This window comes from Drosophila biarmipes, chromosome X (assembly GCF_025231255.1).
Source record: "Drosophila biarmipes strain raj3 chromosome X, RU_DBia_V1.1, whole genome shotgun sequence".
In the NCBI taxonomy this organism is placed as follows: Eukaryota; Metazoa; Arthropoda; class Insecta; order Diptera; family Drosophilidae; genus Drosophila; species Drosophila biarmipes.
In genome coordinates, this window is record NC_066611.1 from 19453448 (window position 1) to 19472012 (window position 18565).

Below are 18565 nucleotides of genomic sequence, written 5' to 3' on the forward strand. Positions count from 1 at the left end.
CATTTCAATTTCGTTTCAATTCCTTCATGACGGCCATTCAGAATTCTTTTTTTGTCTGGCAGTTCGTTCAACTTGGCGACGACAGCGCCACAAATATTTCATTGCGGCATTTGCATTTTTTAGGGGGCATTATTATGGGGTCATCTTTATTCCACCACCCTCCACCCTCGCCACATTAATTTGCCGGGAAAACCGAGAGGTTTGAGTGGGATTCGGGAAAGTGCATTACTCGGAAATCGAAATCGCAGGCGGAATCTTTGCTCATTCGCTGCCAATCTGCAGCGAAATTACAAAATTGGCTGACTGCAGATGAAAGCGAGCTGCGAAAAATACAAAAAATAATTATTTGTGACGGTTGCCATAGGCATAGAAAAATATATGTGCACCGTGAGAAAATGTGGAAACTTTTCTGGCCCTTACTCAGTGTATTATGTCTAATAATATTGATAATAATACATTAGTCTTGTAAACTGAATAATTATCATCATAATTCTTATTTAAAAATACAAACTACAAAATATTTTTTGATACCACAAATGTGTTCCTCTCCGTGAAAACAAAAAGAAAATAAGCAAGAAAAATCGGGCAAGGCCTTTAAGAGCTTCCCTTGGCACCAGTGCTTTTCACACACCACACCCCCCACAATTTTGCCGCCCCTTTTCTCAAAGTACTTGCAAATTTTTCATTTCTGTCTGCCTTTTGTCTGTTTTTGCTGCACTTTGTTCCTTTTTGGGGGGCTTTTGTTATGTATTAGTTGGCAGCTGATTAATTGCCTCGCCTCTCGGTGCCACGCCCCCTTTCCGACCCTGCCCCCGATTTTGATTCGGATCGAGAACGCCAGCTTCGCATTATGCCTACCCCTTCAATAATTTAATTCGCTAAAAATAGTTGGATGAACTCTCGGCGCTGAAAATTATGACACCTCTAATTGGCAATGCGAAAAGTGAAAAGCTGCAAAATGCCAAGCGGGAGAATGTTTGCGGTGGAAATCGAAGCACGATGCTGTTAAAATTGCACTATTTGGGATTTCACCTGTTGGCCTGTTGCTGAGTTATTATTAATTCACGGCAATCGCTGATGGCTGCACTTAGCTGTTTCAGTTTAAAAGATCCGCCTAAATTAAAAGGGGCTTAAAGGCGTCGCTTTTGACACGTTAAATTTTTAAGTTGTTATGACTGCATTTAATTATCCAGATTGTCCATAGATGTCCATAACAGTGCACATTTTGAATTTCGGACCATTTTTGACCAGTACTTTGACGAATTTGCAATAAAATGAAATTTTTAAGTTCTTACAGTTAAGTTCTTAGTCAGGCGTTTAATTGCCTGGCTTGTTAGAAGTCCAAAACAGTGCGTCTTTTGTATTTCGGGCCATTTTTCACCAAGTTACAGCAAAACAAGTAAAGGGAAAAAATCGGGTTTTCGCCAAAAAACGAAGATCCTTATTTTCCACTCCAAAAGTATCAGTATTTTGGGCGAAACAATAAAAGTATTGGTCCAAATGCGGAATGCCATACCGCGTTGAACTCGGAATAAAATTCCCTATCAACCGGCATCCTCAGCTAAAAAATTTTATTTTTGACAAATTTTCGCAAAAAATGACGAAAAAAATGCAAAAAAAGTGAAAATTTGCGAAATTTTAAAGTTCTTAGAATCAGGCAGGAAACGACTGCGTTCGATTGCCTGGCTTGTTAGAAGTCCAAAACAGTGCGTCTTTTGGATTTCGGGCCATTTTTCACCAAGTTACAGAAAAAAAAGTAAAGGGAAAAAATCGGGTTTTCGCCAAAAAACGAAGATCCTTATTTTCCACTCCAAAAGTATCAGTATTTTGGGCGAAACAATAAAAGTATTGGTCCAAATGCGGAATGCCATACCGCGTTGAACTCGGAATAAAATTCCCTATCAACCGGCATCCTCAGCTAAAAAATTTTATTTTTGACAAATTTTCGCAAAAAATGACGATGCTACCCCTTGCAAAAAAAGTGAAAATTTGCGAAATTTTAAAGTTCTTAGAATCAGGCAGGAAACGACTGCGTTCGATTGCCTGGCTTGTTAGAAGTCCAAAACAGTGCGTCTTTTGGATTTCGGGCCATTTTTCACCAAGTTACAGAAAAAAAGGTAAAGGGAAAAAATCGGGTTTTCGCCAAAAAACGAAGATCCTTATTTTCGACTCCAAAAGTATCAGTATTTTGGGCGAAACAATAAAAGTATTGGTCCAAATGCGGAATGCCATACCGCGTTGAACTCGGAATAAAATTCCCTATCAACCGGCATCCTCAGCTAAAAAATTTTATTTTTGACAAATTTTCGCAAAAAATGACGATGCTACCCCTTGCAAAAAAAGTGAAAATTTGCGAAATTTTAAAGTTCTTAGAATCAGGCAGGAAACGACTGCGTTCGATTGCCTGGCTTGTTAGAAGTCCAAAACAGTGCGTCTTTTGGATTTCGGGCCATTTTTCACCAAGTTACAGAAAAAAAAGTAAAGGGAAAAAATCGGGTTTTCGCCAAAAAACGAAGATCCTTATTTTCCACTCCAAAAGTATCAGTATTTTGGGCGAAACAATAAAAGTATTGGTCCAAATGCGGAATGCCATACCGCGTTGAACTCGGAATAAAATTCCCTATCAACCGGCGTCCTCAGCTAAAAAATTTTATTTTTGACAAATTTTCGCAAAAAATGACGATGCTACCCCTTGCAAAAAAAGTGAAAATTTGCGAAATTTTAAAGTTCTTAGAATCAGGCAGGAAACGACTGCGTTCGATTGCCTGGCTTGTTAGAAGTCCAAAACAGTGCGTCTTTTGGATTTCGGGCCATTTTTCACCAAGTTACAGAAAAAAAGGTAAAGGGAAAAAATCGGTTTTTCGCCAAAAAACGAAGATCCTTATTTTCGACTCCAAAAGTATCAGTATTTTGGGCGAAACAATAAAAGTATTGGTCCAAATGCGGAATGCCATACCGCGTTGAACTCGGAATAAAATTCCCTATCAACCGGCATCCTCAGCTAAAAAATTTTATTTTTGACAAATTTTCGCAAAAAATGACGATGCTATCCCTTGCAAAAAAAGTGAAAATTTGCGAAATTTTAAAGTTCTTAGAATCAGGCAGGAAACGACTGCGTTCGATTGCCTGGCTTGTTAGAAGTCCAAAACAGTGCGTCTTTTGGATTTCGGGCCATTTTTCACCAAGTTACAGAAAAAAAGGTAAAGGGAAAAAATCGGGTTTTCGCCAAAAAACGAAGATCCTTATTTTCCACTCCAAAAGTATCAGTATTTTGGGCGAAACAATAAAAGTATTGGTCCAAATGCGGAATGCCATACCGCGTTGAACTCGGAATAAAATTCCCTATCAACCGGCATCCTCAGCTAAAAAATTTTATTTTTGACAAATTTTCGCAAAAAATGACGATGCTACCCCTTGCAAAAAAAGTGAAAATTTGCGAAATTTTAAAGTTCTTAGAATCAGGCAGGAAACGACTGCGTTCGATTGCCTGGCTTGTTAGAAGTCCAAAACAGTGCGTCTTTTGGATTTCGGGCCATTTTTCACCAAGTTACAGAAAAAAAAGTAAAGGGAAAAAATCGGTTTTTCGCCAAAAAACGAAGATCCTTATTTTCGACTCCAAAAGTATCAGTATTTTGGGCGAAACAATAAAAGTATTGGTCCAAATGCGGAATGCCATACCGCGTTGAACTCGGAATAAAATTCCCTATCAACCGGCATCCTCAGCTAAAAAATTTTATTTTTGACAAATTTTCGCAAAAAATGACGATGCTACCCCTTGCAAAAAAAGTGAAAATTTGCGAAATTTTAAAGTTCTTAGAATCAGGCAGGAAACGACTGCGTTCGATTGCCTGGCTTGTTAGAAGTCCAAAACAGTGCGTCTTTTGGATTTCGGGCCATTTTTCACCAAGTTACAGAAAAAAAGGTAAAGGGAAAAAATCGGTTTTTCGCCAAAAAACGAAGATCCTTATTTTCGACTCCAAAAGTATCAGTATTTTGGGCGAAACAATAAAAGTATTGGTCCAAATGCGGAATGCCATACCGCGTTGAACTCGGAATAAAATTCCCTATCAACCGGCATCCTCAGCTAAAAATTTTATTTTTGACAAATTTTCGCAAAAAATGACGATGCTACCCCTTGCAAAAAAAGTGAAAATTTGCGAAATTTTAAAGTTCTTAGAATCAGGCAGGAAACGACTGCGTTCGATTGCCTGGCTTGTTAGAAGTCCAAAACAGTGCGTCTTTTGGATTTCGGGCCATTTTTCACCAAGTTACAGAAAAAAAGGTAAAGGGAAAAAATCGGTTTTTCGCCAAAAAACGAAGATCCTTATTTTCGACTCCAAAAGTATCAGTATTTTGGGCGAAACAATAAAAGTATTGGTCCAAATGCGGAATGCCATACCGCGTTGAACTCGGAATAAAATTCCCTATCAACCGGCATCCTCAGCTAAAAAATTTTATTTTTGACAAATTTTCGCAAAAAATGACGATGCTATCCCTTGCAAAAAAAGTGAAAATTTGCGAAATTTTAAAGTTCTTAGAATCAGGCAGGAAACGACTGCGTTCGATTGCCTGGCTTGTTAGAAGTCCAAAACAGTGCGTCTTTTGGATTTCGGGCCATTTTTCACCAAGTTACAGAAAAAAAGGTAAAGGGAAAAAATCGGGTTTTCGCCAAAAAACGAAGATCCTTATTTTCGACTCCAAAAGTATCAGTATTTTGGGCGAAACAATAAAAGTATTGGTCCAAATGCGGAATGCCATACCGCGTTGAACTCGGAATAAAATTCCCTATCAACCGGCATCCTCAGCTAAAAATTTTATTTTTGACAAATTTTCGCAAAAAATGACGATGCTACCCCTTGCAAAAAAAGTGAAAATTTGCGAAATTTTAAAGTTCTTAGAATCAGGCAGGAAACGACTGCGTTCGATTGCCTGGCTTGTTAGAAGTCCAAAACAGTGCGTCTTTTGGATTTCGGGCCATTTTTCACCAAGTTACAGAAAAAAAGGTAAAGGGAAAAAATCGGTTTTTCGCCAAAAAACGAAGATCCTTATTTTCGACTCCAAAAGTATCAGTATTTTGGGCGAAACAATAAAAGTATTGGTCCAAATGCGGAATGCCATACCGCGTTGAACTCGGAATAAAATTCCCTATCAACCGGCATCCTCAGCTAAAAAATTTTATTTTTGACAAATTTTCGCAAAAAATGACGATGCTACCCCTTGCAAAAAAAGTGAAAATTTGCGAAATTTTAAAGTTCTTAGAATCAGGCAGGAAACGACTGCGTTCGATTGCCTGGCTTGTTAGAAGTCCAAAACAGTGCGTCTTTTGGATTTCGGGCCATTTTTCACCAAGTTACAGAAAAAAAGGTAAAGGGAAAAAATCGGTTTTTCGCCAAAAAACGAAGATCCTTATTTTCGACTCCAAAAGTATCAGTATTTTGGGCGAAACAATAAAAGTATTGGTCCAAATGCGGAATGCCATACCGCGTTGAACTCGGAATAAAATTCCCTATCAACCGGCATCCTCAGCTAACCTTCTTTGCAACGACGAAGATTCTTATTGTTCTAAATTTGTAACGGTACAAAAAAAAGATGTTTTGATTTGTCTTTCATTTCGAATTTTATTCAGGACCTATGGCTTACGAGCTATCACAATATTGGCTATATAAATGGGTATATCCTATTTAACAAACATCCTAGACTTTGACCAGTCGCTCGCGGCGCTGAGCAAAGTGGAAGCCGCCGTAGTACTCCTCCAGATCGCGAAGATCCCGCTGGAGCTGGGCATCCACCTTGGCCAGGTCGGCCTTCTGGCGGGCGGAAGGACGTCGCACGGGGGCGTGGCTGCGCAGGCTCAGACGGCGCCGAATCTTGTGGCCACCGACCATATCGTAGAGTGGAGATTCCGGCAAAGCGGACTCCTCGGGCAGCAGGCATCTCTTGGGATCCGTGTGGGAGGGGAATCCGCGGGGCGTGGTCTGCCCAGTAAAAGCCTCGCTGATGTCGTGGAGGCGCTGCTGCTTCTGGGCCAAGTGCTCGAAACTGCACTTCCACTGCGCATAGCGGCGGTCGGCTAGGGTGGAGCCGGACTTCTTGCTGGGCGTCAGCAGGGTGCCGCAGGATCCGAAGGACGAGCAGCGGGGCATGGGTCGGAGGATTTGCTTGGACCGCTTGCTCAGTCGCTTTTGTTTCCTGGCCGAAATGCTCAATTTGCGTAGCAGGATTCTCTGGATGTTGTTTATGAAACCGGGCAGGGGGGTGCAGAAAATGCCAGGACTTGCCGGGCTGGTTGAGTCCTCGCCGCTCTTCACCTTTTCAGCGGAATGAGTGCTGCCCATCTTGCAAGATCTTAGGATTTGACGGTATTCAAATGCGATGGTCACTCTTTCTGAATTGTTTGGTGCAATGGGCACACTTCGTATCTTTGAGTTACTGTAATTTAATGGTTACTTTGTAGTGGTCGTAGAAATATCTTCTTTCCGGCACGATGTTATCTCTGTAACTGTTGTTGGACAACTGATGCTGATTGCCACCGGGCCTCAGGCATATATACCCAAAAACGGGTATCAGGTACCCGATATCTAATAGGGATCAGGTCTTATTCGCTACCCGCGCGACCTTCATAAACCCTGACCCCTAACCCTGACCATAATCCCCTTGTTTTGCATAGTTTTATGAGGCGACATTTGGCCGCGATTTCGGGGTTTTGCAAGAGTCGCGATTCTTTTTTATTGCCCCTGCAATCCTTGCACGTGCAAGGGGGCTTTGGGTTGACGGTCGGCAAACAGGAACGAGGTTGGCCAGCAGGCAGAGGGCATTTAATGGCCTGTCTTTCGCTGTCGCCTCCTGCTCTCTGGCCAGGATATCCACCATGCTCGAGACATAATTGCTTGCTGTGGTGGGTGGCTGCACTTCTGGGAGCAAAAATCCCGAATGGGGCGACGGTACAGCCACTTAAGACGTGGCTGTCATCGCAGGGGGAAATTCTTAATGAATTGCAGCAAAGTCATAAACGCAGAGCAAGGCAGTGAGGAAAGAAAACTATTTAAAAACTATTATTTCCAGGAAACCAAAACCAACATGTTTTTTGCTTTGCCTAATAAAAAATGTACCAAAATGCTTGAACCAGCCTGCTCGGATGAACAGAGGAATTTCCACCTGATTTCTCTCTGTGTATAGGGGGGTCTGGTCTTGCATGGCGGAGGGTCCAGGTCCGTGGGTCCAGCTTCGAGGTCCATGGTTAACCATCCTGGCAGAATGCTCGCTTTGTGTGTCAATCAGTCTTTGCATGTCAGTAGAGCCTTCATCAATTCTCCCGCTGCCTTTGCCTCTGTGTGAGTGTGTGTGAGTTGTGCGGGTGTGCAAGTGAGTGTGTGTGCGTGCCTGAGAGTGTATGAGTAATTGCGTGGCCGAGGACATAAGCTGCTTTGCCATTATTATAAGTCGACATACAGTGGGCTCTGCGTGAAGGCAAGCCGGAGAACATAATGAAGCCCAATTAAAATGCCCAAGAACACCGAAAGAAATAATAGCAGAAAATCGAAAATGAAATATGTATGCGCTGTATTAAAAGTGATATACATAGACTAAACTATCAGTATTAATTTTGCAATATTTTTCTATTTATCTCCTTCCTTGCTTTTGGAAATCCCAATAATATCTCGCTCTGGATAAAATCCCATTCCGCAACCCCGACTACTCGTATTTCCCATTAATTGGGTTTGTTGCGGAAACCCCCAGTGACCCTGAATTCCCGCTCATCTTCCACGTACTTGCAGCTTTCGATGCAACCTCTAATTGCATTAAAATCGAAACACAAAATACCTTCTCTTGTTCGCTATTTTCCTCTGGGAAATTCGAGGCCAAAGGACGAAGGTCAACGCAGGGTTAAGGGGGTGCGGCTGTGGTCCATTTTCCGCATTTCCATTTTTCAGGGGAGCGAAAAGCAATGCAAACCGAAACCTAAAATTCATTTGAAAATTCCAGGCGGTAGTAAAATAAATGGCTTTTTTGTGGGGAACAGTCTACCCATATACTCTACATAAAAACACAAATTTAAGTAACGAATGCTAAATGAATGTTTATGTTTTAAGAAATCGAGTAAAATTACTCTAACTTAATAATAGCTTAATAATAATTAAAAGGTTAAAATGTATTTATAGTAAAATTAAAATTATAAGAAAGAGCTATAAAAATGTTGTAAAACATTTATGATGCCTAAAGTAATCCATTAAATGTACAAGTGTTTTGTTTTCTGCAATACAATCTAATACATTTAAAAAAGGGCATCTCCGAGTTGACTTACACACAGGAAAAATCCGAGCCCTTTGCACCAGAGGATGCAGAGAGTGTTTCATTGTCAGCTGCAGTTAGAATGGAAACCTACGGGGGTCAGGTGGACAGATATTTGCGGCTTTCGGAGTTCCAAGTGGGCAGCCTGACAGGATTCAGCTTTCAGAGGAATTCCAGGGGCCAAAGGTCCCATACATTCGACTCCTCCTTGGGTGTTTGTTCAGAAAATGCCACTTAATTGCAGCCATTTGTTAAATGCCAAATAAAAAGCGGATACCAATTACTATTGCAGCAGATACATTTGCATGTGGGCACTTTGAATAACTGCCGCCACAGTTCGTTTAATTGCACATTTTGCGGCTGGCAATTAATTAGGGCTTGTGCCCCGCAAAATTGCATATTTTATTGATTCGCAGTTTTCAGTTTCAATGTCAAAGGCCAGTGACAAATTGAATTTGTATTCTTTAATTAAATCGAGCCATCTGAGTTTTCCCCCTTCGGATTTTCATGGCTCACGCAATTGAATTCAATGCAATTCCTACCTGACAGCGTTTTCAAAAGGCTTTTACGACCTGACCAACACGTTGGCATATCATAAAAAGAGAGACAAAATACAACAAATATAAGTAAATGGAAAATTGGCATAAAAATCGTTTTTTTATTTAACCCTTTCAGGGGCATAAAAAATGCATCTGGGAATATTCCGCAGCCCTTTCCATTTGCTCTCATTTTCTTTTCGCCACCCGATGTGTATTCCCCCCATGCAAATCAGACCCTTTCCTTTGTCGCTGCACATTCCGAAGGACAAAGGCGTTTTCGCCCTGTAAATATTTTCCTGTGTGTCACGCGTAGAGGTGTCGTTCGAATTCCCCGAGGATAGAGGCGAAATATATGGACAAAGGCTTGGGCGAACAAGAAAATGCCAATAAACGGCGGTCCCCAGGCTGACAAAGCGAATTTGGCCAAAGTTTGCCATTCAAAACTAAGATAAAGTGGCTCGAATCAAAGGGGAACCTTCGCCAGGTGAGAGTGTACAACTCATTGGGTCCCTCATTGAAAGTGTGGCTCTAAACTTTCAAGTTCATGTTGTTCTGCAGTATATTTAACCATCAAATTAAAGCTGAACTCAACACGGACCTGACATTTTTACAAGATAGTTGTTGCTTTGCAAATGAAATACCAAGCGTTAGTATTATCTATCTATTTTAAAGTAAAATGCAACAACTGTGGGATTACCAGTACTAAATCCCTTGAAAACATTTCCTAACCCTTTATTTTAGCAGTTCCATTTTCAGTATAATCAAAGACCTCCATCTAAGCCCCTTAGCAGACCACAAAATCAATCTTTTTCGATCGCCCTGTCCCTGAGTAGATTACAAAGTTTACACAAGCCAAGTGTAAGCCAAAGTTAATAACACTTATATACTCAATCACTCACACACTCCGCCCACAGCCAACACCATCGCCCAGTTAACTTTGTCTTCAGTAATTTGGTGGGCCACAGAAAGCCATTTGGGATGACCACAAATCTCGACAGAGCGAAACGCGGAAGAGGAAGAAAAACCCCATAGAGACCAAGGGATAAAGGCAAGGACAGTGTGCGTGAGGGTTAAGGACAAATCAGGCATCAATAGCAATCAATCAATTTGCGGGCAAACAAACAAATTGACCAAAAAAGAATGCGAGCCAGCCAAACACAGTCACTGACAAAAGTTAACAGCATCTAATGTGATTTTGACACACTCCCCACACGAAAGTGTGGGTCTTTTGTTTACAATTTTTCCGTTGGCCCCCTAATTTCCCACCCGATACCATCGCCCCTTTTCAGCTGTTGGAGAAACTCCCCATTCTCTTGTATTACAACTGAGGGATACCCTTTGGTTATTAATATAATAATATTATTATCTATTGTTTTAGACACTCTGGTTACACTTCTAAAACGATTTTAAAATGGGTTCCGGAGTTTTCCAAAGTAAAATTTATATTTTCTATAATTTAATGGGTATCATGGGTATAGCCTCCCCTACTAGCAAAATACATTTCCCTTGCTTTTTATAATTGAGCTTGTTTAAGCACAAAAATAAAAGGGAGATGAAAAATGTTTTTTGTTTGTTTAACTTGGTTTTCAATTTCGATGGTGGCAACTCTGCTGCCAGCTCCAATAAATGGAACTATCCATCAGTTAACGATGGCCGTGGCCATCCATTCCGTTCCCCCAATCGAATCCCCCAAACCCAATCCCCCGGTTCTCCACTGGAGTTTTGATGCTGGCACTGGCACGCATCAAGTTCCCTGCTCCTGTTCCCAATCCTCCCTTGATTTTTTTTTTCCACAGCACACTCACATGGGGAAAATCAATAAAAAAGAAATGCTTCCTTCGTAGGACGAATTTTGACTTACCCTTGGGTGTTTTATTACGTCTTATTATTGAGATTCTTAATGTACACATAGTTAAGCAGCTAAAATGTAGGCAACGAAAAAGGAAATGTTTGAATTTACCATTGCATACTTTTGGGCATTTCGTAAATAAGGTAAGGTAGCCCTTAGTACCTGAACTAGATATAATTACATAAATAATAAAATTCTATATACTATTATATAATAAACATAAAAATTAAAGAATCGAACTTGTAGCCTTGCATACTTTTGGGCACCTTTGAAATAAGATACCTAAATCTGAAGGACTTGAATAAATATTTTACAAATTCAAATGCGCGAGTAGTGATAATGAAGACATGCTCAAGACTATAAAGCATGTCTCCAATTAAAAGTGCCCCGTGATGTAGGGCATCCAGGGCCCAAACAGAGCAGCTCCGAATGTGACAGACCCACCGAGTGGGACGTTCCATAAATTCATCAGCGTCTCTAAATGGCTTAAATGTGGCTTAGATGGCCACAGCTGCAGGCTGGTTGTTGGCTGGCTGGATGGCTGGCATTAAAACCGCAAGATGTCCTAATCCCGCCGATGGATTTACAAGGACTTAACCCCCGCCCACCGCCCTCTCTCCACCTCCCCTCCCCTCCACGGAAGCCCTAATCTGGCCACTTGATCCCCGTGCAGACACATATATGCGAGCCATAGGCCACAGAGCAAACTATTTTAGGTATGTGCAGCATATCCGCGCAGATCCGCGGTAATCTTCGGCCAGATTTCACACCGCAGCGCACGCGACTGGCGGGGGAGGGGTAAGGGGCAGCCGATTAGGCAAATCTTGAAGGGATTTCAATTGAATGGACTACCATCTACCATCTTCCATCTAGCAACTTGCAACACGCAACGCGAGCAATCCTCAATTGTGGCCAGATTGTAATTAGAGCGGATTGCCGATTCTCAGCGGCTTACCAAGCGGGGCCTTAAGAGCCCAAATCTGGGCCAGATCATCTCGGAAAAGGACCACGAACCACTTGAGTTTGCTCCCGTTCAGCCTCGCGCCTTTTGTTTTTTCCGGACCACTTTGCTTTGTCCGCCACTCGAGTCCGCGCTCGAGCCCGAGTCCGCGTCCTGGGCTCAAGTGACGCGTTGGAGTCAGCCAAACACTTGCGGCTGTCAAACGGCAGCAAAGTCCCTTGGCTTCCGCCGCACCTCGTCCCTAGGCTTATCCTTCCCGCAGGACACACGGCGAGAAAAATCACCTAAGTCGCTGGTTTTTTTTAACAGGCACTTGCACCATTTCGAGAAACTTTTAGATTTTTTTCTTTGAAGATTCTTTGAGATTCACAACAGAGAATAACATTGATTAGATATGCCCATAATTTTGATAAAACTATAATTTATTCTTGATATTTTCACCATCTTGCTTTTTGCTCTAATTTTTAATTTGAGATAATTTTCAAAAAGAAGAAATTCAAATTTAGGCTCTTTAACCATGTACATTTCTTAATAATTAATCTGAAAATAACAAATCACTTATATAAAATTCTACCAAACATCCATATTCTTATACACATTGCAATCAAGTCCCGGAGGAAAACTCCCCAATGGCTCAAAGAACAGACCCGATTAAAACGACTTGTTTGTAAAAAGTTGAGGCTTATACTTAACTACGAAAAGTTTGTGTGCAAACAGGGAGTTAATGCTGTCTTGTTTTTCTTTCCGTGTTGGCGTAGTGGCTCTTAAATTATGTATACGCCTTGTTGCCGGCCCTGAGTAGTTTGATTTAACCCGGGTATTTTGCTCTTTTTTCCCCACTCGGTTGCATGCTAACAGTTTGACACTTTAAAGTTTGTCCCGAGAGTTGAGAAGTTCAGGGGAATCGCAATCGGAGCTGGCAGGGGCGGGAATTGCGCCGGGTTCCAGGGTCAATGTCAGCCTGCATATTTCATGGACTTGGGCTGGACAGAGGTTAGGTCACGCTGTGCCGGATTTAATGGGTGGAAAAGGAGCCCGGAAGTGACTGGCAAATGCTGCTCCCTAAATCCTTTTTTTCCCGATCTAAAATACATTTCTGGCTGCCCCATAATTTGCATGACTTTGTATTTTTAACTGCCCCCCATTCCCTTTTTCTAATTCATAAATTCAGCACATTCCAAGTGTATAATAAGTGTTTTTCCAATTTTCCTCACAATAGAGAGCCGCTCTCATCTTTATTTGATTTCTTTGCAGTTTCCCTGCGCATAAATTCCCTATAAAATAGCACCATTTACTATTTATTATTCCGCCAGATGGGCGGAGTGCAAGAGATGGGGAAAGGAAGCCCCTGGGGCAGGGCTTTCCTTCCCTTTTTCGGCCCCACTTGTTCTTTATGGCAGCCAGCAGGCCAAACGAAAAACTTAATAATTCTACATCATTTTTATGTGCAGCTCATGAAAGTCAGACGGCGCAAAAGTTGGCCTGCATTAAATAAAGAACATTCCGACACTTCAACGCGCCTTTAATGTAAGCCCTGCTCTTCGCCCCCTTTTATTCTGCTCAATTTTCCCTGTACCATATGTTGAACCTGGCGAAAAGTTTCGCAATAATCACCGCGGCACTTGTTGGCCCACCTTTTCACCTCGCAAGGGCGCCCGTCTCTTTCTGCCCCGCTATAGCCCTCTCTTTCGCCGGCTAAAATTATAGTGCATAGTGGGCGAAGTCATTGATTGATTGAATGATTGACTGATTGCGGGAACAATCGAGAGTCCGCACCAATTATGGCAACTCACCGATGCAGGCCAAACTACTTGGGTCTGTCTCTCCCCGTCTCTTTCGCCCCGACCCTTGGCAGTGGTGCCGTCTCTTTCTGCATTGTCCGAGGAGTCCGAGGAGCGGGAAAAATGTCAGGAAAATGCGAGAACTTCAGGTGCGACGGGCTGGCGGGGGTACTTAAGTGGGCACCCGGACACTTGACAAGCCACTAAAATCGATACTGCCCACCGATACCCTGTAGGCACGGCGGGACTGTCTGGTTTTGTGGCGCTTGAGGTACCAGTATTACAGCCAAGTTTATTTCCTGCCTATACTCCAGAACCCGTTTTATGTATGGATTGTATTCATAATTAATCACAAAGTAACATGCCCGGCTAAAAAAGGGAACTGCAAAGCAGAAGGTTTGCCTAGTGCTACACAAATTACAAATGCAAATAATGTAACTCCAAAGCCGCAATCCATAATCCATTTTCGCCCATCTCTGGCTTCGTTTTAAACATTTCCATTTCCATTTCAATTTGAATTGGCTTTGGCCGGCCTGCACTAATTAATGCACATTTATCCGCGTAATTACGCGCAGCAGGCTACTAATTCTTTCCACCGATTTGAATTTGGAACGAGCTCCGAACTTTTCCAGCCTTTCGCCATTCTGTGCGGTCTGCGGCGGCTGTTGAATTTTGTATTATCGAGGCCCAATCAAAAATCTCGTGGCCGGCAATCAGAGAATGGGCTGGGCGGAGAGTTTTGAAAATATGAGTTATGGGGAAAGAAATTATTTGGCGGGCTCTGAAAACATTTCAGGGAAAACTTTTGCCTTTAAATTGAAAGCAATTAGTGTTTCCGGAAAATAAGTTAAATTCATATAAATCAGAAAGCCTTTAAAAGTAAAAATAAACATGGGAAAATAGATCGAAGTAACCTTTGTGGATGCCTGTCAGGCTGGGCAAGCCTGGTCGAATCTAAAGTCAGTACATTTTGTTCGGCTCTAAGATACACATCAGGTAAAAACAAGTACAAAATTTCTAACAAACTACAATTCTTTAACTTTTTCCGGCCCTAACTTTTGCTTGTAAAATAATAGTTCTGAATTCACCCAATACCCTTAGACTTAACCAAGACTTTACATTTGAAATGGGGAGAGCTCGTCCTTTACGTAAAAAGCCCTGTCTCAGGCGCAAGCCAAGTCAGAAGCCTGGCCAGAAACGCGTGTATCCTAGCAATCCCTCGATGAGGATTCAGGGCAAGATCCGGGAACTCAGACGCAGAATAGATGCAGCCCGCGTTAAGTGCATCACAGACGGATCCAGCAGCTCATCGTTCTTTAACAAGACCGACTATCCGTACAGTTCTTACATTCGTAAACTATCATATTGCCCCTTCTGCGGATCCCAGAGTAATTGGTTGAAGGAGGAGGAGCAGAAGGAAGAGGTGCAGGAGGAGCAAGAGGAGGAGGAGGAAGAGGAGCAGGAGGAGGAGCAGGAGGAGGAGGATGAGCAGGAGGAGGATGAGTACGAGTATGATCAGGATGAGATGGATGAGGAGATGGACGACGCTGAGTACGGGAATCTGGATCATGGTGAAGATGAGGGTGAGGAGCAGGAAGTGGGAGAGGAGGAAGAGGATGCTCCACAAAATTGAAGGCACACATTCCACTGGTGCAATTGACACCCGATAATCGTTAGAACTCAAAATTCCATTGTGTGTTTTGTAATATACATTTTCGACCTCGATTTTATTATCAAATCTCAGTTGCCCTGTCCTTAACTCTAAGTTGTACGATAGACAGTAAAAAAAAGTGAATTTTTGTAAAATCTCATGTGCGCGATGGCCACTGCTGGGCAGTGGAATCGCCGAGTAGAATGATTGTTTGCCCAACTGTTTGACAGCTGGCACACCTGTTGCCAGTCCTCGCCGGGTCCATCAATCGCCGAACCACTCCGAGCCAAGCGGAGACGGTGCGATTGAGGGGGTTGGGATGCCCTCGCCTCACAGGTCTGTCGATATGGTGTGCGTGTGGCCAGCCAGCAGCTGGTAGGTGGTGTACAGCGGCTCCTCCAGTGGCTCCCCCGCCAGATCCACCTTGAACCGCTTGGCCGCACTCTCCATCTCCTCCAGGTCGCTGAAGCCCGGAAAGCCGGTGGGGCAGAAGTGGCCGGCAATGGCCTCCGGGATGTGGGTAACGTTGTGCAGCATGTGTGCTGGCGTGGACTGCAGGTAGTTGCGCCATTTCTGGTAGGACGAGGCCGGGATGTGGCCCGTGCCCCTCCTCTGGCTGATGGGCGACGAGGTCTTTGGCATGATGCGCTGCGCCTGCTGCATCATGTACATCTCCCACTCCAGGTTGCCGGTCATCTGGGGCGATGGCGTGGAGCTGCGCGACTGGGAGGCCTGGCTCATGTCCTGGGTGCGCATCAGTACCGCCTCCTCCTCCGCCTCGTCGGCATCGTCGTTCTCCTCCAGCTTCCTGGGCGACGAGCTGGCACTGCTGCAGGTGTAGTAGCCGCAGGACCTGTCCAGCTGGGGCTGCTCGGCGAAGTCGTCGCAGATCGGCTGGCTGGACCGGCTCCAAATGCTGCGGCTGGAGGAGTTCTTCGAGGAGGCTGAGCTGCTGCCCACGCCGCTGCTGTTCCGGCTGCTGTACAGCCGCTTCAGGGAGCGACTTCCCGAGCCCGAGCCGCCGCCAGCCGCCAAGTAGATGCTGCTGTTCAGGTTCAGCTCCTTGAGCTTCAGATTGCTGGCACAACAACCCATGGTCTTGCTCTGTACAGTATTGGGGTGACTCTGGTGAGATGTGGTTCGCTTGACAACTCCTTGTCAACTGTTGGGCTTGGCCATAAACCCGCGGGTTTATGTACTCGGCCAGCAGGTAGCTTCGTGTCCTGCGGTTCCAGGAATTACCTATGTCCTGCTACCTGATTAGGTCTTCGGCTATCTGCTGGCCTAATCCGCGAACGGGATTTCATGAAAACGCGCGGTACTTTATGGCCCGGCAATTTGGCCAAAAACACGGTGGACGGCAGTACCTGGGAGTAGGAGTACCGCCCGGAGAACGGCCTTGATTCGAGCACTTTCGATCCGGCCAACGAGTTAAGGATGGTTTGCCAGGGACCACTCGCACTCGCACTCGCTCTCGCAGTCCTCGCTGCCTTCGTATTTTTAATATTTCCTATATTTGCTAACCCTTTTCGGTTTTTATCTGCCCTGTCAAATATGCAGAGTGCGCTGCAGAGCTATGAGTTATGGCTGAGATGATATATTACTGCCCATCGTGTCAGTCATTTGGTCGCTGGCCTTGGGCCTTTGTTTCTGGCCAGATCCCTGGTCCTTTTCCTGGCCAATTGTTGTGCAAACGCCGTGGCGCAGTCCTCGGAACGCCGTTGACGCCGGCCACAAGTCTCGAATCAGCGGGACAGGACCTTTGCTGGCCAAATCAAAAACCAGAAAGCAATAACCAAATACGGAGTACCAAATCCAGGACCAGCTGCACCGACTGCGATCCATTTCGGGCGAAAACTCCTCAATGGACCGGCTCTCCCATTCTTGGACTCTGTGGCTCAAGGCCAAACGAAATCGAAATAGGCATCGTCATCGTCGTCATCAATGCAAATGAAAAACGACATTGGCAAAGTGGGGAATTGAAATGGGCGAATGATTTCGCGCTTGATTTGCGCTCGATGAAGTGTTGGCACTGACGATGGCCAATGAAAGGCCACTGCAACTCGGAACGGGGCATAAATGGCACCGAATTGACTCTGACAAGTGCACCCAGAATGTTTCACACGTTCGCTTTTAATGGCCGAAAGCCACCTGACATTTGGCTCATTAAATGGCTCTGTTGTCGGGTCCCGAAAATCACCAGGGGTTTCCCCCACAAAGTGGATGGCCTTCGATTTAATAAAATTGTTTTAATATAAGTATCCTTATTTATAAGTAGGATGTTATAAAAACGCAATAAATACATAAAATGATATTAAAATACTTGTTTAATTTCAAACAATTATATGTTTAACAAAAAACTTTACTCAAGACAAAACTATTCTTTAAAATCTCTTCTTAAGTTAATATATTTTATAAACACAGACAAAAATATATGTAATATTATATTGTTGCAGCTAACTATCTAGGGCTATAACATGTAATGTTATATTATATATATAAGTAAGAACTTGACAACCCGTAACTACTTTCCTTAAGCAGTTCTCAAATGAGTTATAAAATATTGGTAAGGTACTGCTGGGCAGCACCCAACCCACCCAATCACCGCATGCCAAAGGACCCTAAACCCCGAACCCATAGGATCCGTAACTTAGTTGCCTTATCGAAGGGCTCGTGCCCCTATACCACGAGTACGTCCCTAATGCAACTGCAGTGGCACGTGATAATCGCCGCGTCCTTTGGGGTCTCCGGGTTCGAATGCGAAGACCCCTGGCATTTTGAAGAACCTACGGGCTCTCCTCTCGGCTTTCCGGGGAACCCACTTGGCTTTTGTGCCCGGCCAACGGAACAACTGGCCAGAGACCAACCTCGGGCCTCATTTGACTATCGCACATTTGGTGTTTGCTGTTTTGGTTTCTTGTTGCATTTTCACACGCAATCGTTGAAATTCCCGCATTTCTCGGCTGGGAAAACGCGCAGCGGAATTTCCTCGCCTTCCTGCATTTTCCTCGCCGGGGTTTCCCACTCGCTCTCTCCCTCTCTAGTTTGCTTAGCGAACTTGGATCCGTATCTGCATCGAAATCTGCATCCACATCCTCATCCGCGTCCGCAGTCGCATCCGGGTCCGCCTGGCAGTCACGTAACTCCGGCATTTGTTCGCTGCACGTGACGCTTCCTCATTTCGGGGGGTCTCCATGTTGGCTGCGAAGTGCGGAAACGGAAGTCGAAGTCCACTGTGGGGAAAATATCCCTAACAACCATTAAATAATAAATAATACTTACAGTGCAATTAAAACAAAAGAAAAGGGTTTTATTTTATGGGACCTAGAACGGGCTCTCTTAAATCTAAGCTCTAGATATATTTATATTTATCAGTAATATACCTTGAATAGTTATTATAACTATCACTTTCTTTCTGTGTCCTCTTAAGCTTGTGCAAATGGCATCTGAGGAGCTGCTGGTAAGGCCAGGGGATAGGTTCGAGAGAAGCGTACA

The 18565-nt window shown here is 43.8% G+C and overlaps 4 protein-coding genes across 4 annotated transcripts in view; 2 read left to right on the forward strand and 2 right to left on the reverse strand.

The window, feature by feature from the left end:
• Positions 1-18565, forward strand: part of LOC108023701 (uncharacterized) — a 46041-nt gene that overhangs the window by 16485 nt on the left and 10991 nt on the right. The window lies entirely within an intron of this gene.
• Positions 5666-6492, reverse strand: LOC108023704 (protein nullo). The gene has a single exon (XM_050888422.1). It carries the CDS (start codon positions 6333-6335, stop codon positions 5694-5696), a length of 642 nt encoding a protein of 213 aa, XP_050744379.1. The 5' UTR covers positions 6336-6492; the 3' UTR covers positions 5666-5693.
• LOC127011503 (uncharacterized) lies at positions 14287-15162 on the forward strand. The gene is made up of 2 exons (XM_050888423.1): positions 14287-14415; positions 14521-15162. The coding sequence occupies exon 2, from the start codon at positions 14546-14548 to the stop codon at positions 15050-15052; it is 507 nt and encodes a 168-aa protein (XP_050744380.1). The 5' UTR covers positions 14287-14415; positions 14521-14545; the 3' UTR covers positions 15053-15162.
• LOC108023703 (uncharacterized) lies at positions 15301-16208 on the reverse strand. Its single transcript, XM_017093331.3, has one exon. The coding sequence runs from the start codon at positions 16163-16165 to the stop codon at positions 15401-15403; it is 765 nt and encodes a 254-aa protein (XP_016948820.1). The 5' UTR covers positions 16166-16208; the 3' UTR covers positions 15301-15400.

Coding starts and splice junctions, on each gene's coding strand:
- LOC108023704 (XM_050888422.1), bottom strand. CDS start 6,335: ATGGGCAGCACTCATTCCGCTGAAAAGGTGAAGAGCGGCGAGGACTCA.
- LOC127011503 (XM_050888423.1), top strand. CDS start 14,546: ATGGGGAGAGCTCGTCCTTTACGTAAAAAGCCCTGTCTCAGGCGCAAG.
- LOC108023703 (XM_017093331.3), bottom strand. CDS start 16,165: ATGGGTTGTTGTGCCAGCAATCTGAAGCTCAAGGAGCTGAACCTGAAC.